Consider the following 24,413-nt stretch of genomic DNA (forward strand, 5'->3'; position numbering starts at 1 on the left):
GCGAAAATCCTGGGAGCCTTGAAGAATGTGTGGAAGTCGAGAACATTATCTCGGAAAGCAAAAATGGGTATGTTTGTAGGAATAGTGGTTCCAACAATGTTGTATGGTTGCGAGGCGTGGGCTATGGATAGAGTTGTGCGCAGGAGGGTGGATGTGCTGGAAATGAGATGTTTGAGGACAATATGTGGTGTGAGGTGGTTTGATCGAGTAAGTAATTTAAGGGTAAAAGAGATGTGTCGAAGTAAAAAGAGTGTGGTTGAGAGAGCAGAAGAGGGTGTTTTGAAATGGTTTGGTAACATGGAGAGAATGAGTGAGGAAAGATTGACCAAGAGGATATATGTGTCAGAGGTGGAGGGAATGAGGAGAAGTGGGAGACCAAATTGGAGGTGGAAAGATGGAGTGAAAAAGATTTTGAGTGATGGGGACCTGAACATGAAGGAGGGTGAAAGGTAGGCAAGGAATAGAGTGAATTGGAACGATGTGGTATACCGGGGTCGACGTGCTGTCAATGGATTGAACCAGGGCATTTGTAGCGTCTGGGGTAAACCATGGAAAGTTCTGTGGGGCCTGGATGTGGAAAGGGAGCTGTGGTTTCGGTGCATTATTACATGACAGCTAGAGACTGAGTGTGAACGAATGGAGCCTTTGTTGTCTTTTCCTAGCGCTACCTTGCACACATGAGGGGGGAGGGGGTTGTTATTCCATGTGTGGCAGGGTGGCGATGGGAATGAATAAGGGCAGACTATGAATTATGTACATGTGTATATATGTATATGTCTGTGTGTGTATATATATGTGTACATTGAGATGTATAGGTATGTATATTGCGTGTGTGGATGTGTATGTGTATACATGTGTATGTGGGTGGGTTGGGCCATTCTTTCGTCTGTTTCCTTGCGCTACCTCGCTAACGCGGGAAACAGCGACAGCAAAATAATAGTAAAAAAAGTTTGAATGGAGAAAAACTGGAGGAAGTGAAGTGTTTTAGATGTCTGGGAGTGAACTTAGCAGTGGATGGAACCATGGAAGCGGAAGTGATTCATAGGGTGGGGAGGGGACGAAGGTTCTGGGAGCGATGAAGAATGTCTGGAAGGAGAGCAAGTTATCTCGGAGAGCAAAAATGGGTATGTTTGAATGAATAGTAGTTCCAACAATGTTATATGGTTGTGAGGCAAGGGCTATAGATAAGGTTGTGCAGAGGAGGGTGGATGTGTTGGAAGTGAAATATTTGAAGACAGTATGTGGTGTGAGGTGGTTTGATCAAGTAAGTAATGAAAGGTTAGGAGAGATGTAAGGAAATGTAAAGAGTGTAGTTGAGAGAGCAGAAAAGAGTGTGTTGAAATGGTTTGGATATATGGAGAGAATGAGTGAGGAAAGATTGACGTAGATGATATATGTGTCAGAGGTGGAGAGAAGAAGGAGAAGCAGGAGACCAAATTGGAGGTGGAAGGATGGAGTGAAAAATATTTTGAGCAATTGGGGCCTGAACATACAGGAGGGTGAAAGGCATGCAAGGAAAAGAGTGAATTGGAACGATGTGGTATGCTGGGGTCGACATGCTGTCAGTGGTTTGAACCAGGGCATGTGAAGCATCTGGGATGAACCATGGAAGGTTTTGTGGGGCCTGGATGTGGAAAGGGAGCTGTGGTTTCAGTGCATTACACATGACAGCTAGAGACTGAGTGTGAATGAATGTGGCCTTTGTTGTCTTTTCCTAGCACTACCTCGTACGCGTGCGGAGTGAGGGGGTAGCCATTTCATGAGCAGTGGGGTGGTGACGGGAATGGATGAAGGCAGCAAGCATGAATATGTGTAAATTTGTATATGTCTGTGTATGTATATGTATGTATGTATTGAAATGTATAGGTGTGTATATGTGCGTGTGTGGGTGTTTATGTTTATGTGTATATTTATTTATTCTTAACCGCCGTCTCCCGCGTTAGTGAGGTAGTACAAAGAAATAGACGAGGGATGGCCCAACCCACCCACATACACAGGTATATACATAAACGCCCACACGCACATATACATATATATATATATTGGAAAGGATCACAATTTTGCGCATGATCAAGATATTCCTATGAGTCCACGGGGAAAATGAAACACGAAAAGTTCCCAAGTGCACTTTCGTGTAATAATCACACCATCAGGGGAGACACAAGAGAGAAATATAACAGTCAGTTGATATAAATGTGAATAAGAGCAAGGTTATTAGGTACAGTATGGTTGAGGGTCAAGTCAATTGGGAGGTAAGTTTGAATGGAGAAAAACTGGAGGAAGTAAAGTGTTTTAGATGTCTGGGAGTGGATCTGGCAGCAGATGGAACCATGGAAGCGGAAGTGGATCATAGGGTGGGGGAGGGGGCGAAAATCCTGGGAGCCTTGAAGAATGTGTGGAAGTCGAGAACATTATCTCGGAAAGCAAAAATGGGTATGTTTGAAGGAATAGTGGTTCCAACAATTTTGTATGGTTTCGAGGCGTGGGTTATGGATAGAGTTGTGCGCAGGAGGGTGGATGTGCTGGAAATGAGATGTTTGAGGACAATGTGTGGTGTGAGGTGGTTTGATCGAGTAAGTAACGTAAGGGTAAGAGAGATGTGTGGAAATAAAAAGAGTGTGGTTGAGAGAGCAGAAGAGGGTGTTTTGAAATGGTTTGGGCACATGGAGAGAATGAGTGAGGAAAGATTGACCAAGAGGATATATGTGTCGGAGGTGGAGGGAACGAGGAGAAGTGGGAGACCAAATTGGAGGTGGAAAGATGGAGTGAAAAAGATTTTTTGTGATCGGGGCCTGAACATGCAGGAGGGTGAAAAAAGGGCAAGGAATAGAGTGAATTGGAGCGATGTGGTATACCAAGGTTGACGTGCTGTCAGTGGATTGAATCAGGGCATGTGAAGTGTCTGGGGTAAACCATGGAAAGCTGTGTAGGTATGATATTTGCGTGTGTGGACGTGTATGTATATACATGTGTTTGGGGGGGGGTTGGGCCATTTCTTTCGTCAGTTTCCTTGCGCTACCTTGCAAACGCAGGAGACGGAAAAAAAAAAAAAAAAACAGAGAAGAGGTAGTAAAAGCTTTGCGGAAGATGAACGCCGGCAAGGCAGCAGGTTTGGAGGGTATTGCAGTGGAATTTATAAAAAAAAAAGGGGGTGACTCTATTATTGACTGGTTGGTAAGGTTATTTAATGTATGTATGATTCATGGTGAGGTGCCTGAGGATTGGCAGAATGCTTGCATAGTGCCATTGTACAAAGGCAAAGGGGATAAGAGTGAGTGCTCAAATTACAGAGGTATAAGTTTGTTGAGTATTCCTGGTAAATTATATGGGAGGGTATTAAGTGAAAGGGTGAAGGCATGTACTGAGCATCAGATTGGGGAAGAGCAGTGTGGTTTCAGAAGTGGTAGAGGATGTGTGGATCAGGTGTTTGCTTTGAAGAATGTATGTGAGAAATACTTAGAAAAGCAAATGGATTTGTATGTAGCATTTATGGATCTGGAGAAGGCATATGATAGAGTTGATAGAGATGCTCTGTGGAAGGTATTAAGAATATATGGTGTGGGAGGCAAGTTGTTAGAAGCAGTGAAAAGTTTTTATCAAGGATGTAAGGCATGTGTACGTGTAGGAAGAGAGGAAAGTGATTGGTTCTCAGTGAATGTAGGTTTGCGGCAGGGGTGTGTGATGTCTCCATGGTTGTTTAATTTGTTTATGGATGGGGTTGTTAGGGAGGTGAATGCAAGAGTTTTAGAAAGAGGGGCAAGTATGCAGTCTGTTGTGGATGAGAGAGCGTGGGAAGTGAGTCAGTTGTTGTTCGCTGATGATACAGCGCTGGTGGCTGATTCATGTGAGAAACTGCAGAAGCTGGTGACTGAGTTTGATAAAGTGTGTGAAAGAAGGAAGTTAAGAGTAAATGTGAATAAGAGCAAGGTTATTAGGTACAGTAGGGTTGAGGGTCAAGTCAATTGGGAGGTGGGTTTGAATGGAGAAAAACTGGAGGAAGTAAAGTGTTTTAGATATCTGGGAGTGGATCTGGCAGCGATTGGAACCATGGAAGCGGAAGTGAAGCATAAGTTGGGGGAGGGGGCGAAAATCCTGGGAGCCTTGAAGAATGTGTGGAAGTCGAGAACATTATCTCGGAAAGCAAAAATGGGTATGTTTGTAGGAATAGTGGTTCCAACAATGTTGTATGGTTGCGAGGCGTGGGCTATGGATAGAGTTGTGCGCAGGAGGGTGGATGTGCTGGAAATGAGATGTTTGAGGACAATATGTGGTGTGAGGTGGTTTGATCGAGTAAGTAATTTAAGGGTAAAAGAGATGTGTCGAAGTAAAAAGAGTGTGGTTGAGAGAGCAGAAGAGGGTGTTTTGAAATGGTTTGGTAACATGGAGAGAATGAGTGAGGAAAGATTGACCAAGAGGATATATGTGTCAGAGGTGGAGGGAATGAGGAGAAGTGGGAGACCAAATTGGAGGTGGAAAGATGGAGTGAAAAAGATTTTGAGTGATGGGGACCTGAACATGAAGGAGGGTGAAAGGTAGGCAAGGAATAGAGTGAATTGGAACGATGTGGTATACCGGGGTCGACGTGCTGTCAATGGATTGAACCAGGGCATTTGTAGCGTCTGGGGTAAACCATGGAAAGTTCTGTGGGGCCTGGATGTGGAAAGGGAGCTGTGGTTTCGGTGCATTATTACATGACAGCTAGAGACTGAGTGTGAACGAATGGAGCCTTTGTTGTCTTTTCCTAGCGCTACCTTGCACACATGAGGGGGGAGGGGGTTGTTATTCCATGTGTGGCAGGGTGGCGATGGGAATGAATAAGGGCAGACTATGAATTATGTACATGTGTATATATGTATATGTCTGTGTGTGTATATATATGTGTACATTGAGATGTATAGGTATGTATATTGCGTGTGTGGATGTGTATGTGTATACATGTGTATGTGGGTGGGTTGGGCCATTCTTTCGTCTGTTTCCTTGCGCTACCTCGCTAACGCGGGAAACAGCGACAGCAAAATAATAGTAAAAAAAGTTTGAATGGAGAAAAACTGGAGGAAGTGAAGTGTTTTAGATGTCTGGGAGTGAACTTAGCAGTGGATGGAACCATGGAAGCGGAAGTGATTCATAGGGTGGGGAGGGGACGAAGGTTCTGGGAGCGATGAAGAATGTCTGGAAGGAGAGCAAGTTATCTCGGAGAGCAAAAATGGGTATGTTTGAATGAATAGTAGTTCCAACAATGTTATATGGTTGTGAGGCAAGGGCTATAGATAAGGTTGTGCAGAGGAGGGTGGATGTGTTGGAAGTGAAATATTTGAAGACAGTATGTGGTGTGAGGTGGTTTGATCAAGTAAGTAATGAAAGGTTAGGAGAGATGTAAGGAAATGTAAAGAGTGTAGTTGAGAGAGCAGAAAAGAGTGTGTTGAAATGGTTTGGATATATGGAGAGAATGAGTGAGGAAAGATTGACGTAGATGATATATGTGTCAGAGGTGGAGAGAAGAAGGAGAAGCAGGAGACCAAATTGGAGGTGGAAGGATGGAGTGAAAAATATTTTGAGCAATTGGGGCCTGAACATACAGGAGGGTGAAAGGCATGCAAGGAAAAGAGTGAATTGGAACGATGTGGTATGCTGGGGTCGACATGCTGTCAGTGGTTTGAACCAGGGCATGTGAAGCATCTGGGATGAACCATGGAAGGTTTTGTGGGGCCTGGATGTGGAAAGGGAGCTGTGGTTTCAGTGCATTACACATGACAGCTAGAGACTGAGTGTGAATGAATGTGGCCTTTGTTGTCTTTTCCTAGCACTACCTCGTACGCGTGCGGAGTGAGGGGGTAGCCATTTCATGAGCAGTGGGGTGGTGACGGGAATGGATGAAGGCAGCAAGCATGAATATGTGTAAATTTGTATATGTCTGTGTATGTATATGTATGTATGTATTGAAATGTATAGGTGTGTATATGTGCGTGTGTGGGTGTTTATGTTTATGTGTATATTTATTTATTCTTAACCGCCGTCTCCCGCGTTAGTGAGGTAGTACAAAGAAATAGACGAGGGATGGCCCAACCCACCCACATACACAGGTATATACATAAACGCCCACACGCACATATACATATATATATATATTGGAAAGGATCACAATTTTGCGCATGATCAAGATATTCCTATGAGTCCACGGGGAAAATGAAACACGAAAAGTTCCCAAGTGCACTTTCGTGTAATAATCACACCATCAGGGGAGACACAAGAGAGAAATATAACAGTCAGTTGATATAAATGTGAATAAGAGCAAGGTTATTAGGTACAGTATGGTTGAGGGTCAAGTCAATTGGGAGGTAAGTTTGAATGGAGAAAAACTGGAGGAAGTAAAGTGTTTTAGATGTCTGGGAGTGGATCTGGCAGCAGATGGAACCATGGAAGCGGAAGTGGATCATAGGGTGGGGGAGGGGGCGAAAATCCTGGGAGCCTTGAAGAATGTGTGGAAGTCGAGAACATTATCTCGGAAAGCAAAAATGGGTATGTTTGAAGGAATAGTGGTTCCAACAATTTTGTATGGTTTCGAGGCGTGGGTTATGGATAGAGTTGTGCGCAGGAGGGTGGATGTGCTGGAAATGAGATGTTTGAGGACAATGTGTGGTGTGAGGTGGTTTGATCGAGTAAGTAACGTAAGGGTAAGAGAGATGTGTGGAAATAAAAAGAGTGTGGTTGAGAGAGCAGAAGAGGGTGTTTTGAAATGGTTTGGGCACATGGAGAGAATGAGTGAGGAAAGATTGACCAAGAGGATATATGTGTCGGAGGTGGAGGGAACGAGGAGAAGTGGGAGACCAAATTGGAGGTGGAAAGATGGAGTGAAAAAGATTTTGTGTGATCGGGGCCTGAACATGCAGGAGGGTGAAGGAGGGCAAGGAATAGAGTGAATTGGATCGATGTGGTATACCGGGGTTGACGTGCTGTCAGTGGATTGAATCAGGGCATGTGAAGTGTCTGGGGTAAACCATGGAAAGCTGTGTAGGTATGTATATTTGCGTGTGTGGACGTGTGTATGTACATGTGTATGGGGGTGGGTTGGGCCATTTCTTTCGTCTGTTTCCTTGCGCTACCTCGCAAACGCGGGAGACAGCGACAAAGCAAAAAAAAAAAAAGAAATATATGTATATATATATATATATATATATATATATATATATATTTATATTTATTTTGCTTTGTCGCTGTCTCCCGCGTTTGCGAGGTAGCGTAAGGAAACAGACGAAAGAAATGGCACAACCCACCCCCATACACAATGTACACACACACACGCCCACACACGCAAATATACATACCTATACATCTCAATGTACACATATATATACACACACAGACACATACATATATACCCATGCACACAATTCACACTGTCTGCCCCTATTCATTCCCATCGCCACCTCGCCACACATGGAATACCATCCTCCTCCCCCCTCATGTGTGCGAGGTAGCGCTAGGAAAAGACAACAAAGGCCCCATTCGTTCACACTCAGTCTCCAGCTGTCACGCAATAATGCCCGAAACCACAGCTCCCTTTCCACATCCAGGCCCCACACAACTTTCCATGGTTTACCCCAGACGCTTCACATGCCCTGATTCAATCCACTGACAGCACGTCAACCCCGGTATACCACATCGATCCAATTCACTCTATTCCTTGCCCACCTTTCACCCTCCTGCATGTTCAGGCCCCGATCACTCAAAATCTTTTTCACTCCATCTTTCCACCTCCAATTTGGTCTCCCACTTCTCCTCGTTCCCTCCACCTCCAACACATATATCCTCTTGGTCAATCTTTCCTCACTCATTCTCTCCATGTGCCCAGACCATTTCAAAACACCCTCTTCTGCTCTCTCAACCACACTCTTTTTATTTCCACACACCTCTCTTACCCTTACATTACTTACTCGATCAAACCACCTCACACCACACATTGTCCTCAAACATCTCATTTCCAGCACATCCACCCTCCTGCGCACAACTCTAACCATAGCCCACGCCTCGCAACCATACAACATTGTTAGAACCACTATTCCTTCAAACATACCCATTTTTGCTTTCCGAGATAATGTTCTCGACTTCCACACATTCTTCAAGGCTCCCAGGATTTTCGCCCCCTCCCCCACCCTATGATTCACTTCTGCTTCCATGGTTCCATCTGCTGCCAGATCCACTCCCAGATATCTAAAACACTTTACTTCCTCCGGTTTTTCTCCATTCAAACCCACCTCCCAATTGACTTGACCCTCAACCCCACTGTACCCAATAACCTTGCTCTTATTCACATTTACTCTTAACTTTCTTCTTTCACACACTTTACCAAACTAAGTCACCAGCTTCTGCAGTTTCTCACATGAATCAGCCACCAGTGCTGTATCATCAGCGAACAACAACTGACTCACTTCCCAAGCTCTCTCATCCACAACAGACTTCATATTTGCCCCTCTTTCCAAAACTCTTGCATTCACCTCCCTAACAACCCCATCCATAAACAAATTAAACAACCATGGAGACATCACACACCCCTGCCGCAAACCTACATTCACTGAGAACCAATCACTTTCCTCTCTTCCTACACGTACACATGCCCCACATCCTCGATAAAAACTTTTCACTGCTTCCAACAACTGTACCCTCCTCTGTACTATCCTATCTATAGTTCATGCCTTGCAACCTTATAGTATTGTTGGAGCTATTCCTTCAAACATACCCATTTTTGCTCTCTGAGATAACTTTCTCTCCACACATTCTTTACCGCTCCCAGCACCCTCGCCCCCTCTCCAACCCTTTGACTCACTTCTACCTCCATGGTTCCATTCACTGCTAAGTCCATTCCTAGATATCTAATACACCTTACTTCCTCCAATTTTTCTCCATTCAGACTTACATCCCAATTAACTTGTCCCTCAACCCTGCTGAACGTAATAACCTTGCTCTTATTCACATCTCACAGTACAGCTCTAGCTGTACTTTAGCCCAGCTACGTAGTTCTACCTTCACTCTGACTGCAATGGCACCATTCTAGGTGTACCTTAAGATAATTTTCTCCTCATCTCACCCATACCTTTACCCTATACCTTCACCCTGCAGCGTGTATTTCCTTGGCAGCTCAAGTATTCTTTTCTAGCTGGGGAGCTACAGATGGAAGGACCAGGCATGACTTTCTTTTCATCACAAATTTGTGTTGTCAGTGTTTTGTAATTCAGAGAATACTTACTGATACCACCTCCCTCCCTTGACTGGTGCTGAGTTGTTCTAGATATGTGTTTCTCCTCTTTAGATCAGAAGAGAAGTAAACCTTGCATGCCAGAAGAGGTGCACTTCCTCTGTTCCCCTAACTCTCACCAGATAGTAAGAGAACTTACTTTCTTCCCTTGCCTCAATAGGGGTCATTAGAGTAGACCAGAGAATTCCTCCCTGCCTCTAGCTAAATAACTATCTCCCTACATTCCAAATTAAGTAGATGGTAGTTCCAGTGACTCCCATCTTCCGTCCAAAGGTCTCGTTAATGAAACCTACCAACTTCTTCCCCAGTACCCCAGATGGAGGAGTGACAGCATTTTACCTTCCACCCCACCTCCCCAAATGGAACAGGGCATTCCACCCCACCTTCCCAGATGGAGCAGGGGCTGCCCACAACCTTCCTCTTGCCTTCCCAGATAAAGCATGGGTATCCCATTACCTTCCTCTCCACATTCCCCGATGGAGCAGGGGCAGTTCATTACTTTCCACCCTACCTCCCCAGATGGAGCAGGGGCAGTCCACTACCTTCCACCCCAACTCACCAGATCAAGTAGGGGCATCCTACTAGCTTCCATCCCACCTCCCCAGATCGAGTGGGGGTACCTGCTGGGGGAGCTGTTCAACAAGACCATCACTGAGGAAGACAACATCTACGTCTTTTTCCCAGACTACCTGACCAAGCTGTGTGCCCTCTTGATTAACACGGAACCTTGGTGAGTTGGGGAGAGAGACCTGGTGAGTGGGGTCAGAGAGACCTGGTGATTGGGGGATAGGGACTTGGTAAATGGGGAGGGAGACATAGTGAGTGAGGTCAGAGCCATGTTGAGTGGGGAAGATAGAGCTATTGGTTGGGAAAAGAGCTGTTGAGTAAGGGAGAGACCTGATAAGTATGGGGACAGACCTTGTGTGTGGGGTTAGGGAAACCTGGTGGATGAGTGAGAGAGACCTGATGACTGGGTGAGAGACCTGGTAAGTAGGAGAAAGTGATCCAGTGAGTAGGGTAGAGAGACCTGGTTGAGTGGGTGACAAAGACCTGGGGAGTAGGGGAGGGAGACCTTGTGCATGGGAGAGAGAGATGTGAGATGATCTGGTGAGTGGGGGAGAGAGACCTGGTGAGCTTGGGAGAAGGGAAGAGAAACCTGGTGAATGGAGGAGGGGAAACCTGGTAAGTAGGAGAGGAAGACCTGGTGAGTGGGGAGAGAACCCTGGTAAATGGGGAAAGGAGACCTGGGTGAGAGATCTAATGACTGGGAGAGAGTGATCGTGTGACTGGAAGAGAGATACCTGATGAGTGGAGAGGGAGACCAGATGAGTGGGGTAGAGAGACTTGATGAATGAGGGAGAGAGACCGGGTGAGTTTGAAAGAGAGACCTGGTGAGAGGGATAGAGAGACCTGATACGAAAGAAAGATAGACTTAGTGAGTGGGGGAGAGATAGACCTGGTAAGTGGGAAAGAGAGATACCAGATGAGTGGGGGAGGGAGCCCAAGTGAGTTGGGAAAAGACATGGTAAGTAGGGGAGGGATGCCTGGTGAGTAGGGGAGAGAGATCTGGTGATTTTGGAAAATGGACCTTGTAAGTTAGTGAGATAGACCTGGCAAGTTGCAAAGTGAGATAGATCTGGCAAGTTGCAGAGAGAGACTTGATGATGTGGGATAAACCTTTGTAAGCTAGAGAGACTGATGAGTGAGGAGAGAGACCTGATAAGTTAAAGAAAAAGCCCTGGTGAGTTAGGAAGAGACCTGGCAAGTGATGATTGAGGGAATGAGCCCTGGCAATTTGAGGAGAGAGACCTGGTAAGTTGGAGAGAGAGAGAGAGACCGGTGAGTTGGGGAGAAAGACATGGTGATTTAGGGAGAAACCTGGTGAACTGGAAAGAAAAACATGGTGAGTTTGGGATACAGACCTATTGAGTTGGGATGAGATACTTGTCGAGAATGACCTGGTGAGTTAGGGTGAGATATTTGTGAGTTGGGATATATACCTGGTGAGTTAGGGAGAGAGACATGGGAAATTAGGGTGAGAGATAGGGAGAGAGATTAGGTAAGTGGATGCCTACCTACTAACAGTTGCCTGTGATGAGATTTTGCCATTACACAGGTCTTGGAGGACTTAGTGCACACTAAATGTCTTGATGAATAAACACCATTTCTCTCTGCCACTATGCTTATTACACAGTTATCATTCATGGGGTTATATGGAACTGACCTCAATCACATATGAATTTTTCAGTGTATCTTTTGTTGTTCCATGTATATTTATTATTTCTCCAGCTTGTATAGTAAAGAGTCTTCCCTATTTCCTTTTTTTTTTTTCTAGGGGTCTCGTATAATTTGGTCTGATGTTTTATCCCTGGGGATAGGGGAGAAAGAATACTTCCCACGTATTCCCTTCATATCGTAGAAGGAACCTGGATGTTTTGGTTCTGAGTGAAACAAAGCACAAGGTTAAAGGGGAAGAGTGGTTTGGGAATGTCTTGGGAGTAAAGTCAGGGGTTGGTAAGAGGCCAAGAGCATAGGAAGGAGTAGCACTACTATTGAAGCAGGAGTTGTGGGAATATGTGATCTCTGTAGAGTGTAAGAACGTAAACTCTAGATTGATATGGGTAAAATTGAAAGTGGAAGGAGAGTGTAAGAAAGTAAACTCTACATTGATATGGGTAAAACTGAAAGTGGAAGGAGAGAGATGGGTGATTATTGGTGCTTATGCACCTGTTCATAAGAAAGATCATGAGAGGCAAGTGTTTTGGGAACAGGTGAGTGAGTGTGTTAGCAGTTTTGATGCACAAGACTGGGTTTTAGTGATGGGGGATTTGAATGCAAAGGTGAGTAATGTGGCAGTTGAGGGTATGATTGGTGTATATGGGTGTTCAGTGATGTCAGTGGAAATGGTGAAGAGCTTGTGGATTTATGCGCTGAAAAAGGACTGGTAATTGGGAATACCTGGTTTAAAAAGAGAGATATACATAAGTATATATATGTGAGTAGGAGAGATGGCCAGAGAGTGTTACTGGAGTACGTGTTAATTGATAGGCATGTAAAAGAAAGACTTTTAGATGTTAATGTGCTGAGAGGGGCAACTGGAGGGATGTTTGATCACTATCTTGTAGAGGCGAAGGTGAAGATTTGTTGAGGTTTTCAGAAAAGAAGGGAGACTGTTGGGGAGAAGAGAGTGGTGAGAGTAAGTGAGCTTGGAAAGGTTACTTGTATGAGGAAGCACCAGGAGAGATTGAGTGCAGAATGGAAAAAAAGGTGAGAGCAAATGATGTAAGGGGAGTGGGTGAGGAATGGGACATATTTAGGGAAGCAGTGATGGCTTGCGCAAAAGATGCATGTAGCATGAGAAAGGTGGGAGGTTGGCAGATTTGAAAGGGTAGTGAATGATGGGATGAAGAAGTAAGATTGTTGGTGAAAGTGAAGAGAGAGACTTTGGACGATTTTTGCAAATGAGTGGCAGATTTTTATAAGAAAGCAGCAGGAGGTCAAGAGAAAGGTGCAAGAGTTGAAAAAGAGGGCAAATGAGAGTTGGGGTGAAAGAGTACCATTAAATTCTAGGGAGAATAAAAAGATGTTTTGGAAGGAGGTAAATAAAGTGCTAAGACGAGAACAAAGGGGAACATTGGTGAAGGTGGCAAGTGGGGAGGTAGTAACAAGTAGTGGTGACGTGAAAAGGAGATGGAGTGAATATTTTGGTTTGTTGAATGTGTTTGATGATAGAGTGGCAGATATAGGGTGTTTTAGTCTGGATGGAGTGCAAAGTGAAAGGGTTAGGGAGAATGGTTTGGTAAACAGAGAAGAGGTAGTGAAAGCTTTGCAGAAGATGAAAGCCGGCAAGATGGCAGGTTTGGATGGTATTGCAGTGGAATTTATAAAAAAGGGGGTGACTGTGTTGTTGATTGGTTGGTACGGGTATTCAATATATGTATGGATCATGATGAAGTGCCTGAGGACTGGTGGAATGCATGCATAGTGCCATTGTATAAAGGCAAAGGGGATAAAGGTGAGTGTTCAAATTACAGAGGCATATGTTTGTTGAGTATTCCTGGTAATTATATGGGAGGGTATTAATTGAGAGGGTGAAGGCACGTGCAGAGCATCAGCTTGGGAAGAAGAGTGTGGTTTTAGAAGTGTTAGAGGATGTGTGGATCAGGTGTTTGCTTTGGAGAATGTGTAAGAAATACTTAGAAAAATAGATGGATTTGTATGTAGCATTTATGGACCTGGGGAAGGCATATGATAGAGTTGATATTGATTCTTTGTGGAAGGTATTAAGAGTATATGGTGTGGGAGGTAAGTTGCTAGAAGCAGTGAAAAGTTTTTACCAAGGATGTAAGGCATGTGACGAGTAGGAAGAGGAAAGTGATTGGTTCCTAGTGAATGTCAGTTTGTGGCAGGGGTGTGTGATGTCTTCATGGTTGTTTGATTTGTTTATGGATGGGGGTGGTTAGGGAGGGGAGTGCAAAAGTTTTGGAGAGGGGGCAAGTATGCAATCTGTTGTGGGTGAGAGGGCTTAGGAAGAGAGTCAGTTGTTGTTCGCTGATGATACAGCACTGGTGGCTGATTCTGGTGAAAAATTGCATAAGTTGGTAACTGAGTTTGGTAAAGTGTGTAAAAGAAGAAAGGTGAGAGTAAATGTGAATAAGAGCAAGGTTATTAGGTTCAGTATGGTTAGGAGACAAGTTAATTGGTAGGTAAGTTTGAATGGAGAAAAACTGGAGGAAGTTAAATGTTTTAGATATCTGGGAGTGGACTTAGCAGTGGATGGAACCATGGAAGCAGAAGTGATTTACAGGGTGGCGGAGGTGGCGAAGGTTCTGGGAGTGTTGAAGACTGTGTGGAAGGCAAGAACGTTATCTCAGAGAGCAAAAATGGGCATGTTTGAAGGAATAGTAGTTCCAACAATATTATATAGTTGTGAGGCATGGGCTATAGATAGGGTTGTGCAGAGGAGGGTGGATGTGTTGGAAATGGAATGTTTGAGGACGATATGTGGTGTGAGGTGGTTTGATTGAGTAAGTATGAAAGGGTAAGAGAGATGTGTGGTAATAAAAAGAGTGTGGCAGTGAGGGCTGAAGAAGGTGTATTGAAATGGTTTGGTCACATGGAGAGAATGAGTGAGGGAAGATTGACAAAGAGGATACATATGTCAGAGGTGGAGGGAATGAGGAGAAGTGGGAGACTAAATTGGAGGTGGAAGGATGGAGTGAAAAAGATTATGAGCGATCGGGGCCTGAACATGCAGGAGGGTGAAAGGCGGGCAAGGAATAGAGTGAATTGGATCGATGTGGTATACGGGGGTCGACGTGCTGTCAATGGATGGAATCAGGGCATGTGAAGCGTCTGGGGTAAACCATGGAAAGTTCTGTGGGGCCTGGATGTGGAAAGGGAGCTGTGGTTTCGGGCATTATTGCATGACGGAGACTGAGTGTGAGCGAATGGGGCTTTGTTGTCTTTTCCTGGCGCTGCCTCGCGCACATGAAGGGGGAGGGGGATGTTATTCTCTGTGTAGCGGGATGGCGATGGGGGTGAGTAGGGGCAGACAGTGTGAATTGTGTGCATGTGTGTATATGTGTGTGTCTGTGTGTGTATATATGTGTGTACGTTGGGATGTATGGGTGTGTATGTTTGCGTGTGTGGACGTGTGTGTGTGTGCATGTGTGTGGGGGTGGGTTGGGCTATTTCTTTCGTCTGTTTCCTTGCGCTACCTCGCAGGAGCGGGAGACAGCAATAAAGCAAAATAAATAAAATAACATATATATTTATCCCTGGGGGTAGGGGATTAAGAATACTTTCCATGTATTCCCTGCGTGTCATAGAAGGCGACTAAAACATCTCATTTCCAGCACATCCACCCTCCTGCACACAACTCTCTCCATAGCCCACGCCTCACAACCATACAACATTGTTGGAACCACTATTCCTTCAAACATAGCCATTTTTGCTTTCAGAGATAATGTGCTCGACTTCCACACATTCTTCAAGGCTCCCAGGATTTTCGCCCCCTCCCCCACCCTATGATTTACTTCCGCTTCCATGGTTCCATCCGCTGCCAGATCCACTCCCAGATATCTAAAGCACTTACTTCCTCCAGTTTTTCTCCATTCAAACTTACCTCCCAGTTGACTTGACCGTCAACCCTACTGTACCTAATAATCTTGATCTTATTCACATTTACTCTTAACTTTCTTCTTTCACACACTTTACCAAACTAAGTCACCAGCTTCTGCAGTTTCTCACATGAATCAGCCACCAGCGCTGTATCATCAGCGAACAACAACTGACTCACTTCCCAAGCTCTCTCATCCACAACTGACTGCATACTTGCCCCTCTTTCCAAAACTCTTGCATTCACCTCCCTAACAACCCCATCCGTAAACAAATTAAACAACCATGGAGACATCACACACCCGTGCCGCAAACCAACATTCACTGAGAACCAATCACTTTCCTCTCTTCCTACACGTACACATGCCTTACATCCTCGATAAAAACTTTTCACTGCTTCTAACAACTTACCTCCCACACCATATATTCTTAGTACCTTCGACAGAGCATATCTATCAACTCTATCATATGCCTTCTCCAGATCCATAAATGCTACATACAAATCCATTTGCTTTTCTAAGTATTTCTCACTTACATACTTCAAAGAAGACACCTGATCCACACATCCTCTACCACTTCTGAAACCACACTGCTCTTCCCCAATCTGATGCTCTGTACATGCCTTCACCCTCTCAGTCAATACCCTCCCATATAATTTACCAGGAATACTCAACAAACTTATACCTCTGTAATTTGAGCACTCACTCTTATCCCCTTTGCCTTTGTACAGTGGCACTATGCAAGCAATCCGCCAATCCTCAGGCACCTCACCATGAATCATTCATACATTAAATAAACTTGCCAACCAGTCAACAATACAGTCACCCCCTTTTTTAATTAATTCCACTGCAATACCATCCAAACCTACTGCCTTGCCGGCTTTCATCTTCCGCAACGCTTTTACTACCTCTTCTCTGTTTACCAAATCATTTTCCCTAACCCTCTCACTTTGCACACCACCTCGACCAAAACACCCTATATCTGCCACTCTGTCATCAAACACATTCAACAAACCTTCAAAATACTCACTCCATCTCCTTCTCACATCACCACTACTTGTTATCACCTCCCCATTAGCCCCCTTCACTCAAGTTCCCATTTGCTCCCCTGTCTTACGCACTTTATTTACCTCCTTCCAAAACATCTTTATATTCTCCCTAAAATTTGATGATACTCTCTCTCACCCCAACTCTCATTTGCCCTCTTTTTCACCTCTTGCACCTTTCTCTTGACCTCCTGTCTCTTTCTTTTATACATCTCCCAGTCATTTGCATTTTTTCCCTGCAAAAATCGTCCAAATGCCTCCCTCTTCTCTTTCACTAATAATCTTACTTCTTCATCCCACCACTCACTACCCTTTCTAATCAACCCACCTCCCACGCTTCCCATGCCACAAGCATCTTTTGCGCAAGCCATCACTGCTTCCCCATATATATATATATATATATATATATATATATATATATATATATATATATATATATATTTTTTTTTTTTTCTTTTTTTTTCCATACTATTCGCCATTACCCGCCTCAGCGAGGTAGCGTTAAGAACAGAGGACTTGGCCTCTGAGGAAACATCCTCACCCGGCCCCCTTCTTTGTCCCTTCCATGGAAAATTAAAAAAAAAAAAAGATGAGAGGGGAAGAGGAAGAGAGGGAAGGGGAAGATATATATATATATATATATATATATATATATATATATATATATATATATATATATAAGTTTGTTGAGTATTCCGGGTAAATTATATGGGAGGGTATTGATTGAGAGGGTGAAGGCATGTACAGAGCATCAGATTGGGGAAGAGCAGTGGGGTTTCAGAAGTGGTAGAGGATGTGTGGATCAGGTGTTTGCTTTGAAGAATGTATGTGAGAAATACTTAGAAAAGCAAATGGATTTGTATGTAGCATTTATGGATCTGGAGAAGGCATATGATAGAGTTGATAGAGATGCTCTGTGGAAGGTATTAAGAATATATGGTGTGGGAGGCAAGTTGTTAGAAGCAGTGAAAAGTTTTTATCGAGGATGTAAGGCATGTGTACGTGTAGGAAGAGAGGAAAGTGATTGGTTCTCAGTGAATGTAGGTTTGCGGCAGGGGTGTGTGATGTCTCCATGGTTGTTTAATTTGTTTATGGATGGGGTTGTTAGGGAGGTAAATGCAAGAGTCCTGGAAAGAGGGGCAAGTATGAAGTCTGTTGGGGATGAGAGAGCTTGGGAAGTGAGTCAGTTGTTGTTCGCTGATGATACAGCGCTGGTGGCTGATTCATGTGAGAAACTGCAGAAGCTGGTGACTGAGTTTGGTAAAGTGTGTGGAAGAAGAAAGTTAAGAGTAAATGTGAATAAGAGCAAGGTTATTAGGTACAGTAGGGGTGAGGGTCAAGTCAATTGGGAGGTGAGTTTGAATGGAGAAAAACTGGAGGAAGTGAAGTGTTTTAGATATCTGGGAGTGGATCTGTCAGCGGATGGAACCATGGAAGCGGAAGTGGATCATAGGGTGGGGGAGGGGGCGAAAATTTTGGGAGCCTTGAAAAATGTGTGGAAGTCGAGAACATTATCTCGGAAAGCAAAAATGGGTATGTTTGAAGGAATAGTGGTTCCAACAATGTTGTATGGTTGCGAGGCGTGGGCTATGGATAGAGATGTGCGCAGGAGGATGGATGTGCTGGAAATGAAATGTTTGAGGAAAATGTGTGGTGTGAGGTGGTTTGATCGAGTAAGTAACGTAAGGGTAAGAGAGATGTGTGGAAATAAAAAGAGCGTGGTTGAGAGAGCAGAAGAGGGTGTTTTGAAATGGTTTGGGCACATGGAGAGAATGAGTGAGGAAAGATTGACCAAGAGGATATATGTGTCGGAGGTGGAGGGAACGAGGAGAAGAGGGAGACCAAATTGGAGGTGGAAAGATGGAGTGAAAAAGATTTTGTGTGATCAGGGCCTGAACATGCAGAAGGGTGAAAGGAGGGCAAGGAATAGAGTGAATTGGAGCGATGTGGTATACAGGGGTTGACGTGCTGTCAGTGGATTGAATCAAGGCATGTGAAGCGTCTGGGGTAAACCATGGAAAGCTGTGTAGGTATGTATATTTGCGTGTGTGGACGTGTGTATGTACATGTGTATGGGGGGGGGGGTTGGGCCATTTCTTTCGTCTGTTTCCTTGCGCTACCTCGCAAACACGGGAGACAGCGACAAAGTATAAAAAAAAAAAAGAAAAAAAAAATATATATATATATATATATATATATATATATATATATATATATATATATATATATATATATATATACGCACATACATATTCATACTTGCTGCCTTCATCCATTCCTGTCACCACACATGAAACAGCACCCCCCTCCCCCCATGCTTGTGCGAGGTAGCGCTAGGAAAAGACAACAAAGGCCACATTCGTTCACACTCAGTTTCTAGCTGTCATGTGTAACGCACCGAAACCACAGCTACCTTTCCACATCTAGGCCCCACAACGCTTTCCATTTTTTACCCCAGATGCTTCACATGCCATGGTTCAATCCATTGACAGCACATCAACCCCGGTATACCACATTGTTCCAATTCACTCTATTCCTTGCGCACCTTTCACCCTCCTGTATGTTCAGGCCCCAATCGCTCAAAATCTTTTTCACTCCATCCTTCCACCTCCAATTTGGTCTCCCACTTCTTGTTCCTTCCACCTCTGACACATATATCCTCTTTGTCAGTCTTTCCTCACTCGTTCTTTCCATGTGACCAGACCATCTAAATACACCCTCTTCTAAAGAAATTTTTATTATTACCTAATGAATGATTAGTTCATAGCTTCCAAGTGCTGGTAAGTAATTCTCATCACTGCTGATACAGAGGTACTTTTAAGTTGCTTTGTCTTTTTTTTTTTCTTAATTTCAGTATATGCTGGGAGTAATACTTCTGTTTGTAATTCATTCACAAACAGATACACTTATTATAGTTGGTACAGAGAGTGGGATTTTAGATAAGTACTTCCTGCAGTAATATGACATCCTTGTGAATTTGGCAGAGCTTTGAATTAGAGGGGAATTGCAGGGATAAAAGCTCTCTGTTGCAGTAGATAAGAGTATAAGTACAATAGAACTCAATAGGAGGGACACCTATGCATTCTGAACTATTCTGTGAATGGCCCAGTGGTATGTTGGAGGACATTCACAGAAGACTGTCTTGCAGATGCCTTTAAAGAAGAATCCTCCAACTGGTATTGTTTGTTTTCAGTAAAGCTTTATTCAGTTTGTAAGTTGATATACAAATCAACTTGCCTGTTGTGTCTAGAAATGCCTAATTTTTTAAGTTATTGATACATTCCATATAATGCCCCCATGCACCTTAACACTTAAATAAAACATTGTTAAGGGAGATCAGATGTATAAACGGAATTACTGCTTAAGTGGTGTGTCCCATACAGGGTCAGATTCTAAATTGTTTACTTTTTTTTTTCTTTTTACCGCAACCCACTTTTCCCTCTTCCTCGTAACCATCCCAATAACAGTTTATTTGATGTCAAATGATAGGTTATAAGAAAGAGAAAGAAAAGTCCTTCCCTTTCAAATCACAGAGAAAATGTGCATCCATAAAGGGATAAATTACCCCTTTACTTTTATGTGAATTTTTTTGTGGAACAATTCTTTAAGTAACAAAGTCTGATACTTTTTACAATTTTGACCTAGGGCAGTCCAGACGTGTCACGGTCAGTAATGCTCACCGCAGCCTCATTGAGGTCCACATTTTCATGTCCTTTTTTTTCACTCTTGGAAAGACTTATTATGTGTGGTGTCAAGTTAACTGGCCCATACTGCATAGGTGTTAGCTTATGTAGATCCTCCTTTTTATAATGGTGTTACATATGCAATTTTGTTAATGTCATCTGCTTTGCTTTCATGTAGATTTTTACTCATCACTAACACCATTGATTTTGCTATTACTTTTTTTTCTTCTTCAGAGGATAGGTGGAATTCCATGTAAGTACTGGAGCTAGGGGTTCTCTTTAAGCCTATCATTTGCTCTGCTTGTTTCATTTTCCAGTATTGGGTGAGGGAGAAAGATGTGGTGGGTTGGGCAGAGACCTTTGGTGAGTGGAAAAGAGACAGTGGTGAATGCAGAAGAGTCATAGTGGGTGGGGAAGAAATACTTACTGAGCTTCATGGTATCTGCATGTTTAAGCTGTGGGATCCAACTTCACCTGGCTCACCAGCTGTGGGCTGTCACACTGTCTCACAAATTGCAGGTGGTTGGGCATGTTGTCAGTACCTGATTGACCATCTTACTCCCCACCAGGGTGGTGCACTACAGTCTCCTTGCCCTTTATATCCATGATGTGCTGATGGAGACTGTCTCTGCCCCTGAGGAGAGTGACCGCAGGGACTTCTGTCTTCAGGTGTGTGTTTATGTAATAATGATACTGATTTGATATTAATGGTGATTATAGAATGACTTCTCTGGCTTCAACCAAAAGCTGAGAACATGCTGGGAAAATATATACAAAATAAAACAATTAAGCAACAAGAGAAGGTGGGCAAGGGAGTGTTCAATTACTAAGGCAGCAGGTTATGTGCTGTTTACTAACCGTTGATGATGTTTGATAGTTTTTAGGATGGGGCTGTTCTTGTAGTAGTCAGTTCAAACTCATATGGACATGATGTGTTTGTGGTGCTAGGCCAAAATCAGAAACATGGAATCTGTAGTACCAGGAGTTACAGATGGTGATGATGGTGCAGTAGAAGCTTCTTTGTAAAGTGCTGGATGAGGTTCAGGTGATAATTGGAGATAGTTGGAAATGAGGTTCAGGTGATAATTGGAGATAGTTGGAAAAACCAGTGTGTAAGTGATACTTGATAGATGATACAGTATAAGAGGGACAAATGATGATCTAAAATTCCCCTTGTGCATCTTTTGTAGTACTCGTTATGTGGTAGAAAAGGAGGAAGACAAGCAGAGGGAGCCAAAGAGGAGTTTAGTAGGAATGAAAATTGTGTCTGCTCTTGAGTAAAAGAATCTTAAGATATTGAAAATGTGCAAACTTTAAGTGAAAGCTGTGATGATGGTAGTGATGTATTTCTCCTAGCTTAGTCCAGCATGATGTGTACAACTTCAGTAGATTGAATAGCTTGGAGGAGGCTGGGGACTAGTAACACATTGGGGGACGAGACGTGATTGGAAAGTTGATGTGTATGACTAATGTCCTGGTTTTGTTGATGGTGATATAGTCGGCAGTGGTCCACTTTTTGAGGCTGTTAACCATTATAATCTGGAGGGTGGCCATATCAACAGAACTCTTGTCAGCATTGACAAAAATAGCAGATTCATCACCCTACTTCCATTTATGAGATGGATCCTTCTGGGAATCATGTATATGTATTGAGGAAATATAGGGATCCAATCTTTGTTCCTTGTAGGACACCTCAGGTCCGACCGGTAGGTGGTGATGGCTCCTTAGAAGCATGCATCTTGATGATGCTTACTAAAGAGATTCCAAGCTATGGAATTAGACCTCATCATAGCCCAAGATTGCTGGATGTAATGATGATTATGTTGTGATTGACTAAGTTGACAGCTTTAGTGAAGTGATTGAAGGCAGAAACCACAAAGGCCAGGTCTTTCTCTAGGATGGGAAATATAAAATTAAAGAATCTGGGTGATAGGGAAGATCTATATACTACTAAACTGCAGGGGTCATTGGAACTTGCAGTCATATTATATAAAGTTAAATAAAAAAACTTTCACAAAGTAGCATGGGGGTTAGGGGATGGAAATAGGTTATAACCCAGTGAGATATCATGGCATGTTGGCTTCAGTATTGTAGAAACACAGGAAGTTTTCATATTTAATCATTGTAGGCATGGCTAGCCATAACATTCCTCATCCCACTAGGCCTCCAAGAACGTCTTCGGGGAGGTGATGTCCAACATGTATATGCATCACCTTGGCAACCAGACCATCAGGAACCTTCGGACCCATGTTAGTAGCTTAAGACTGTTGTCTTGTAGCACACTTCTTGCTCTTCCTGTTCCCAAACTTGTCACATACATACACTGTTATAGAATAAAAGTGGTGGATGACTGGAATAGAAAGTAGGTAGTAGTAGGTAGGCAGCTAACATTCAGGGAGGTATAGTACTAGTACTACCTGCCTTGGTATTGGGAGGGTTAATGACACCTGTGTAGTGAGCCAGCACTTCAGTGGTTGTCAAATTGCACTCTTCTAACCCAGGTAGTTGTCTTTTCTCTCCCTCATCCACATGTGAACTACTAGCATTCTATCCACAAGCATACAGTCTCTCCTTGTCATACAGAAAATTTAACAACACTAACCTCTCAGGGCTCATTCTTCATAAATCTAGAGTTTCTTACAGTGAGCACTATGTGCTAGCCAGCCTTTTGGCAAAATGTTAGGAGCAATAGATTGAGGTAGTAGTTTGGAACATTTAGGAAGGAGCATTAGGTAGAAGTAGTTGGTTAGAACATAAGGCAGGAGCATTAGGTAGAAGTAGTCATCAGGAACATTAGGTAGGAGCCTTTGCATACACTCACTAGAGTTGTCCTCTGCCAGTGATCTGTTAAGGGTGAGGCAATAAAGGCTAAGAAGCAGCACTAGAGTTCACTAGTTATGGAGACTATTAGTGTGGCCACCTCTTCCAGGGAATTCAGATTGATACAGGATTCAGAGATATAGTTAGAATGTAATAGAATGACTGAGGGTATGATTAATGCAGACAGCATACATATATTTAAAATGTTATACGATTGTAGAGAATGTTCAAGATAGGGGCCCTAGGACTGTAAAATTTCCCCTCTACAGTACAAATAGGTAATTACATACACACACACACACACACACACACACACACACACACACACACACACAGTATCAGTGAGCAGACTAGAATAAGAGGGATTTATTTACAATCATTGCTAGATCTTATCTTCAAACATGCTAGCATAGATATTGAAAATTATGTGTATGATACACCAGTTGGGAGAAGTGATAGTGTAATGCTCAGGCTTGACTATGTGGTAATTGAGGACATCAGAAGACTAGAGGTGAGACAAGACATAAATATGAGATGTTATCATGAAAACTACACAAACCTTAACAATGTTTATGGTAATGCTGATTGTGAAATGGAGTTCAGTAGCCAGGAACCAGGGATTTGTGATGAGAAGTTCTGTGAAATTCACAATATCCTTGTATACAAAGGGAATAGTAGGAAGAGGAAAGAATGGTTTAATAGGAGTCAAAAGGAAAAGGAGCTTTAAGAAATGTATTGGTGAAGATACAAATGCCAGCCTGCATTTGCAAGGTATAAGAGAGCAAGGAACAAATCTAGCTGGTTTAAAAAGGAGAAACAAAGTAATTTGGAAAAAGATATTGTGGACAAGGTAAAACTTTTCCCAAATTTCATCAGGAGGCAGTTCTCAGTTAAAGAACAGCTAATCAGGCTGAGATGTGGAGAGAAGAATTTTGGAGGAGGATGTAAGGATACACGAAGAAATTGATAATAAGTTCAAAACTATTTTCACAGTGGAAGATACTATAGTTCCTGCTCCAGTGAGATGGAATGAGGAGGAGGTTTTAAAATTCATTGAGATGCCTATCTCCTGTAACCCTGGGATAGGGGAGAAAGAATACTTCCCACGGATTCCCCGCATGTCGTAGAAGGCGACCAAAGAGGATGGGAGCTGGGGGGCTAGAAACCCTCCCCACCTTGTATTTTAACTTTCTAAAAGGGGAAACAGAAGAAGGAGTCATGCGGGGAGTGCTCGTTCTTCCTGAAGGCTCAGATTGGGGTGTCTAGATGTGTGTGGATGTAACCAAGATGAAAAAAAAGGTGAGATAGGCAGTATGTTTGAGGAAAGGAACCTGGATGTTCTGGCTCTGAGTGAAATGAAGCTCAAGGGTAAAGGGGAAGAGTGGTTTGGGAATGTCTTGGGAGTAAAGTCAGGGGTTGGTTAGAGGACAAGAGCAAAGGAAGGAATAGCACTACTCCAGAAGCAGGAGTTGTGGGAGTGTGTGATAGAGTGTAA

General features: G+C 43.3%; 1 protein-coding gene across 2 annotated transcripts in view; it reads left to right on the forward strand.

The window, feature by feature from the left end:
• Nucleotides 1-24,413, forward strand: part of LOC139750812 (uncharacterized) — a 105,439-nt gene that overhangs the window by 52,399 nt on the left and 28,627 nt on the right. For both annotated transcript variants that reach the window (XM_071665577.1, XM_071665575.1), the window contains exons 11-13: nucleotides 9,856-9,980; nucleotides 20,668-20,767; nucleotides 22,261-22,347. In XM_071665577.1, coding sequence (XP_071521678.1) covers nucleotides 9,856-9,980; nucleotides 20,668-20,767; nucleotides 22,261-22,347 — 312 coding nt within the window. The remainder of the gene's footprint in view (nucleotides 1-9,855; nucleotides 9,981-20,667; nucleotides 20,768-22,260; nucleotides 22,348-24,413) is intronic.

The sequence above is a fragment of the Panulirus ornatus genome, chromosome 10 (genome assembly GCF_036320965.1).
Source record: "Panulirus ornatus isolate Po-2019 chromosome 10, ASM3632096v1, whole genome shotgun sequence".
In the NCBI taxonomy this organism is placed as follows: domain Eukaryota; kingdom Metazoa; phylum Arthropoda; class Malacostraca; order Decapoda; family Palinuridae; genus Panulirus; species Panulirus ornatus.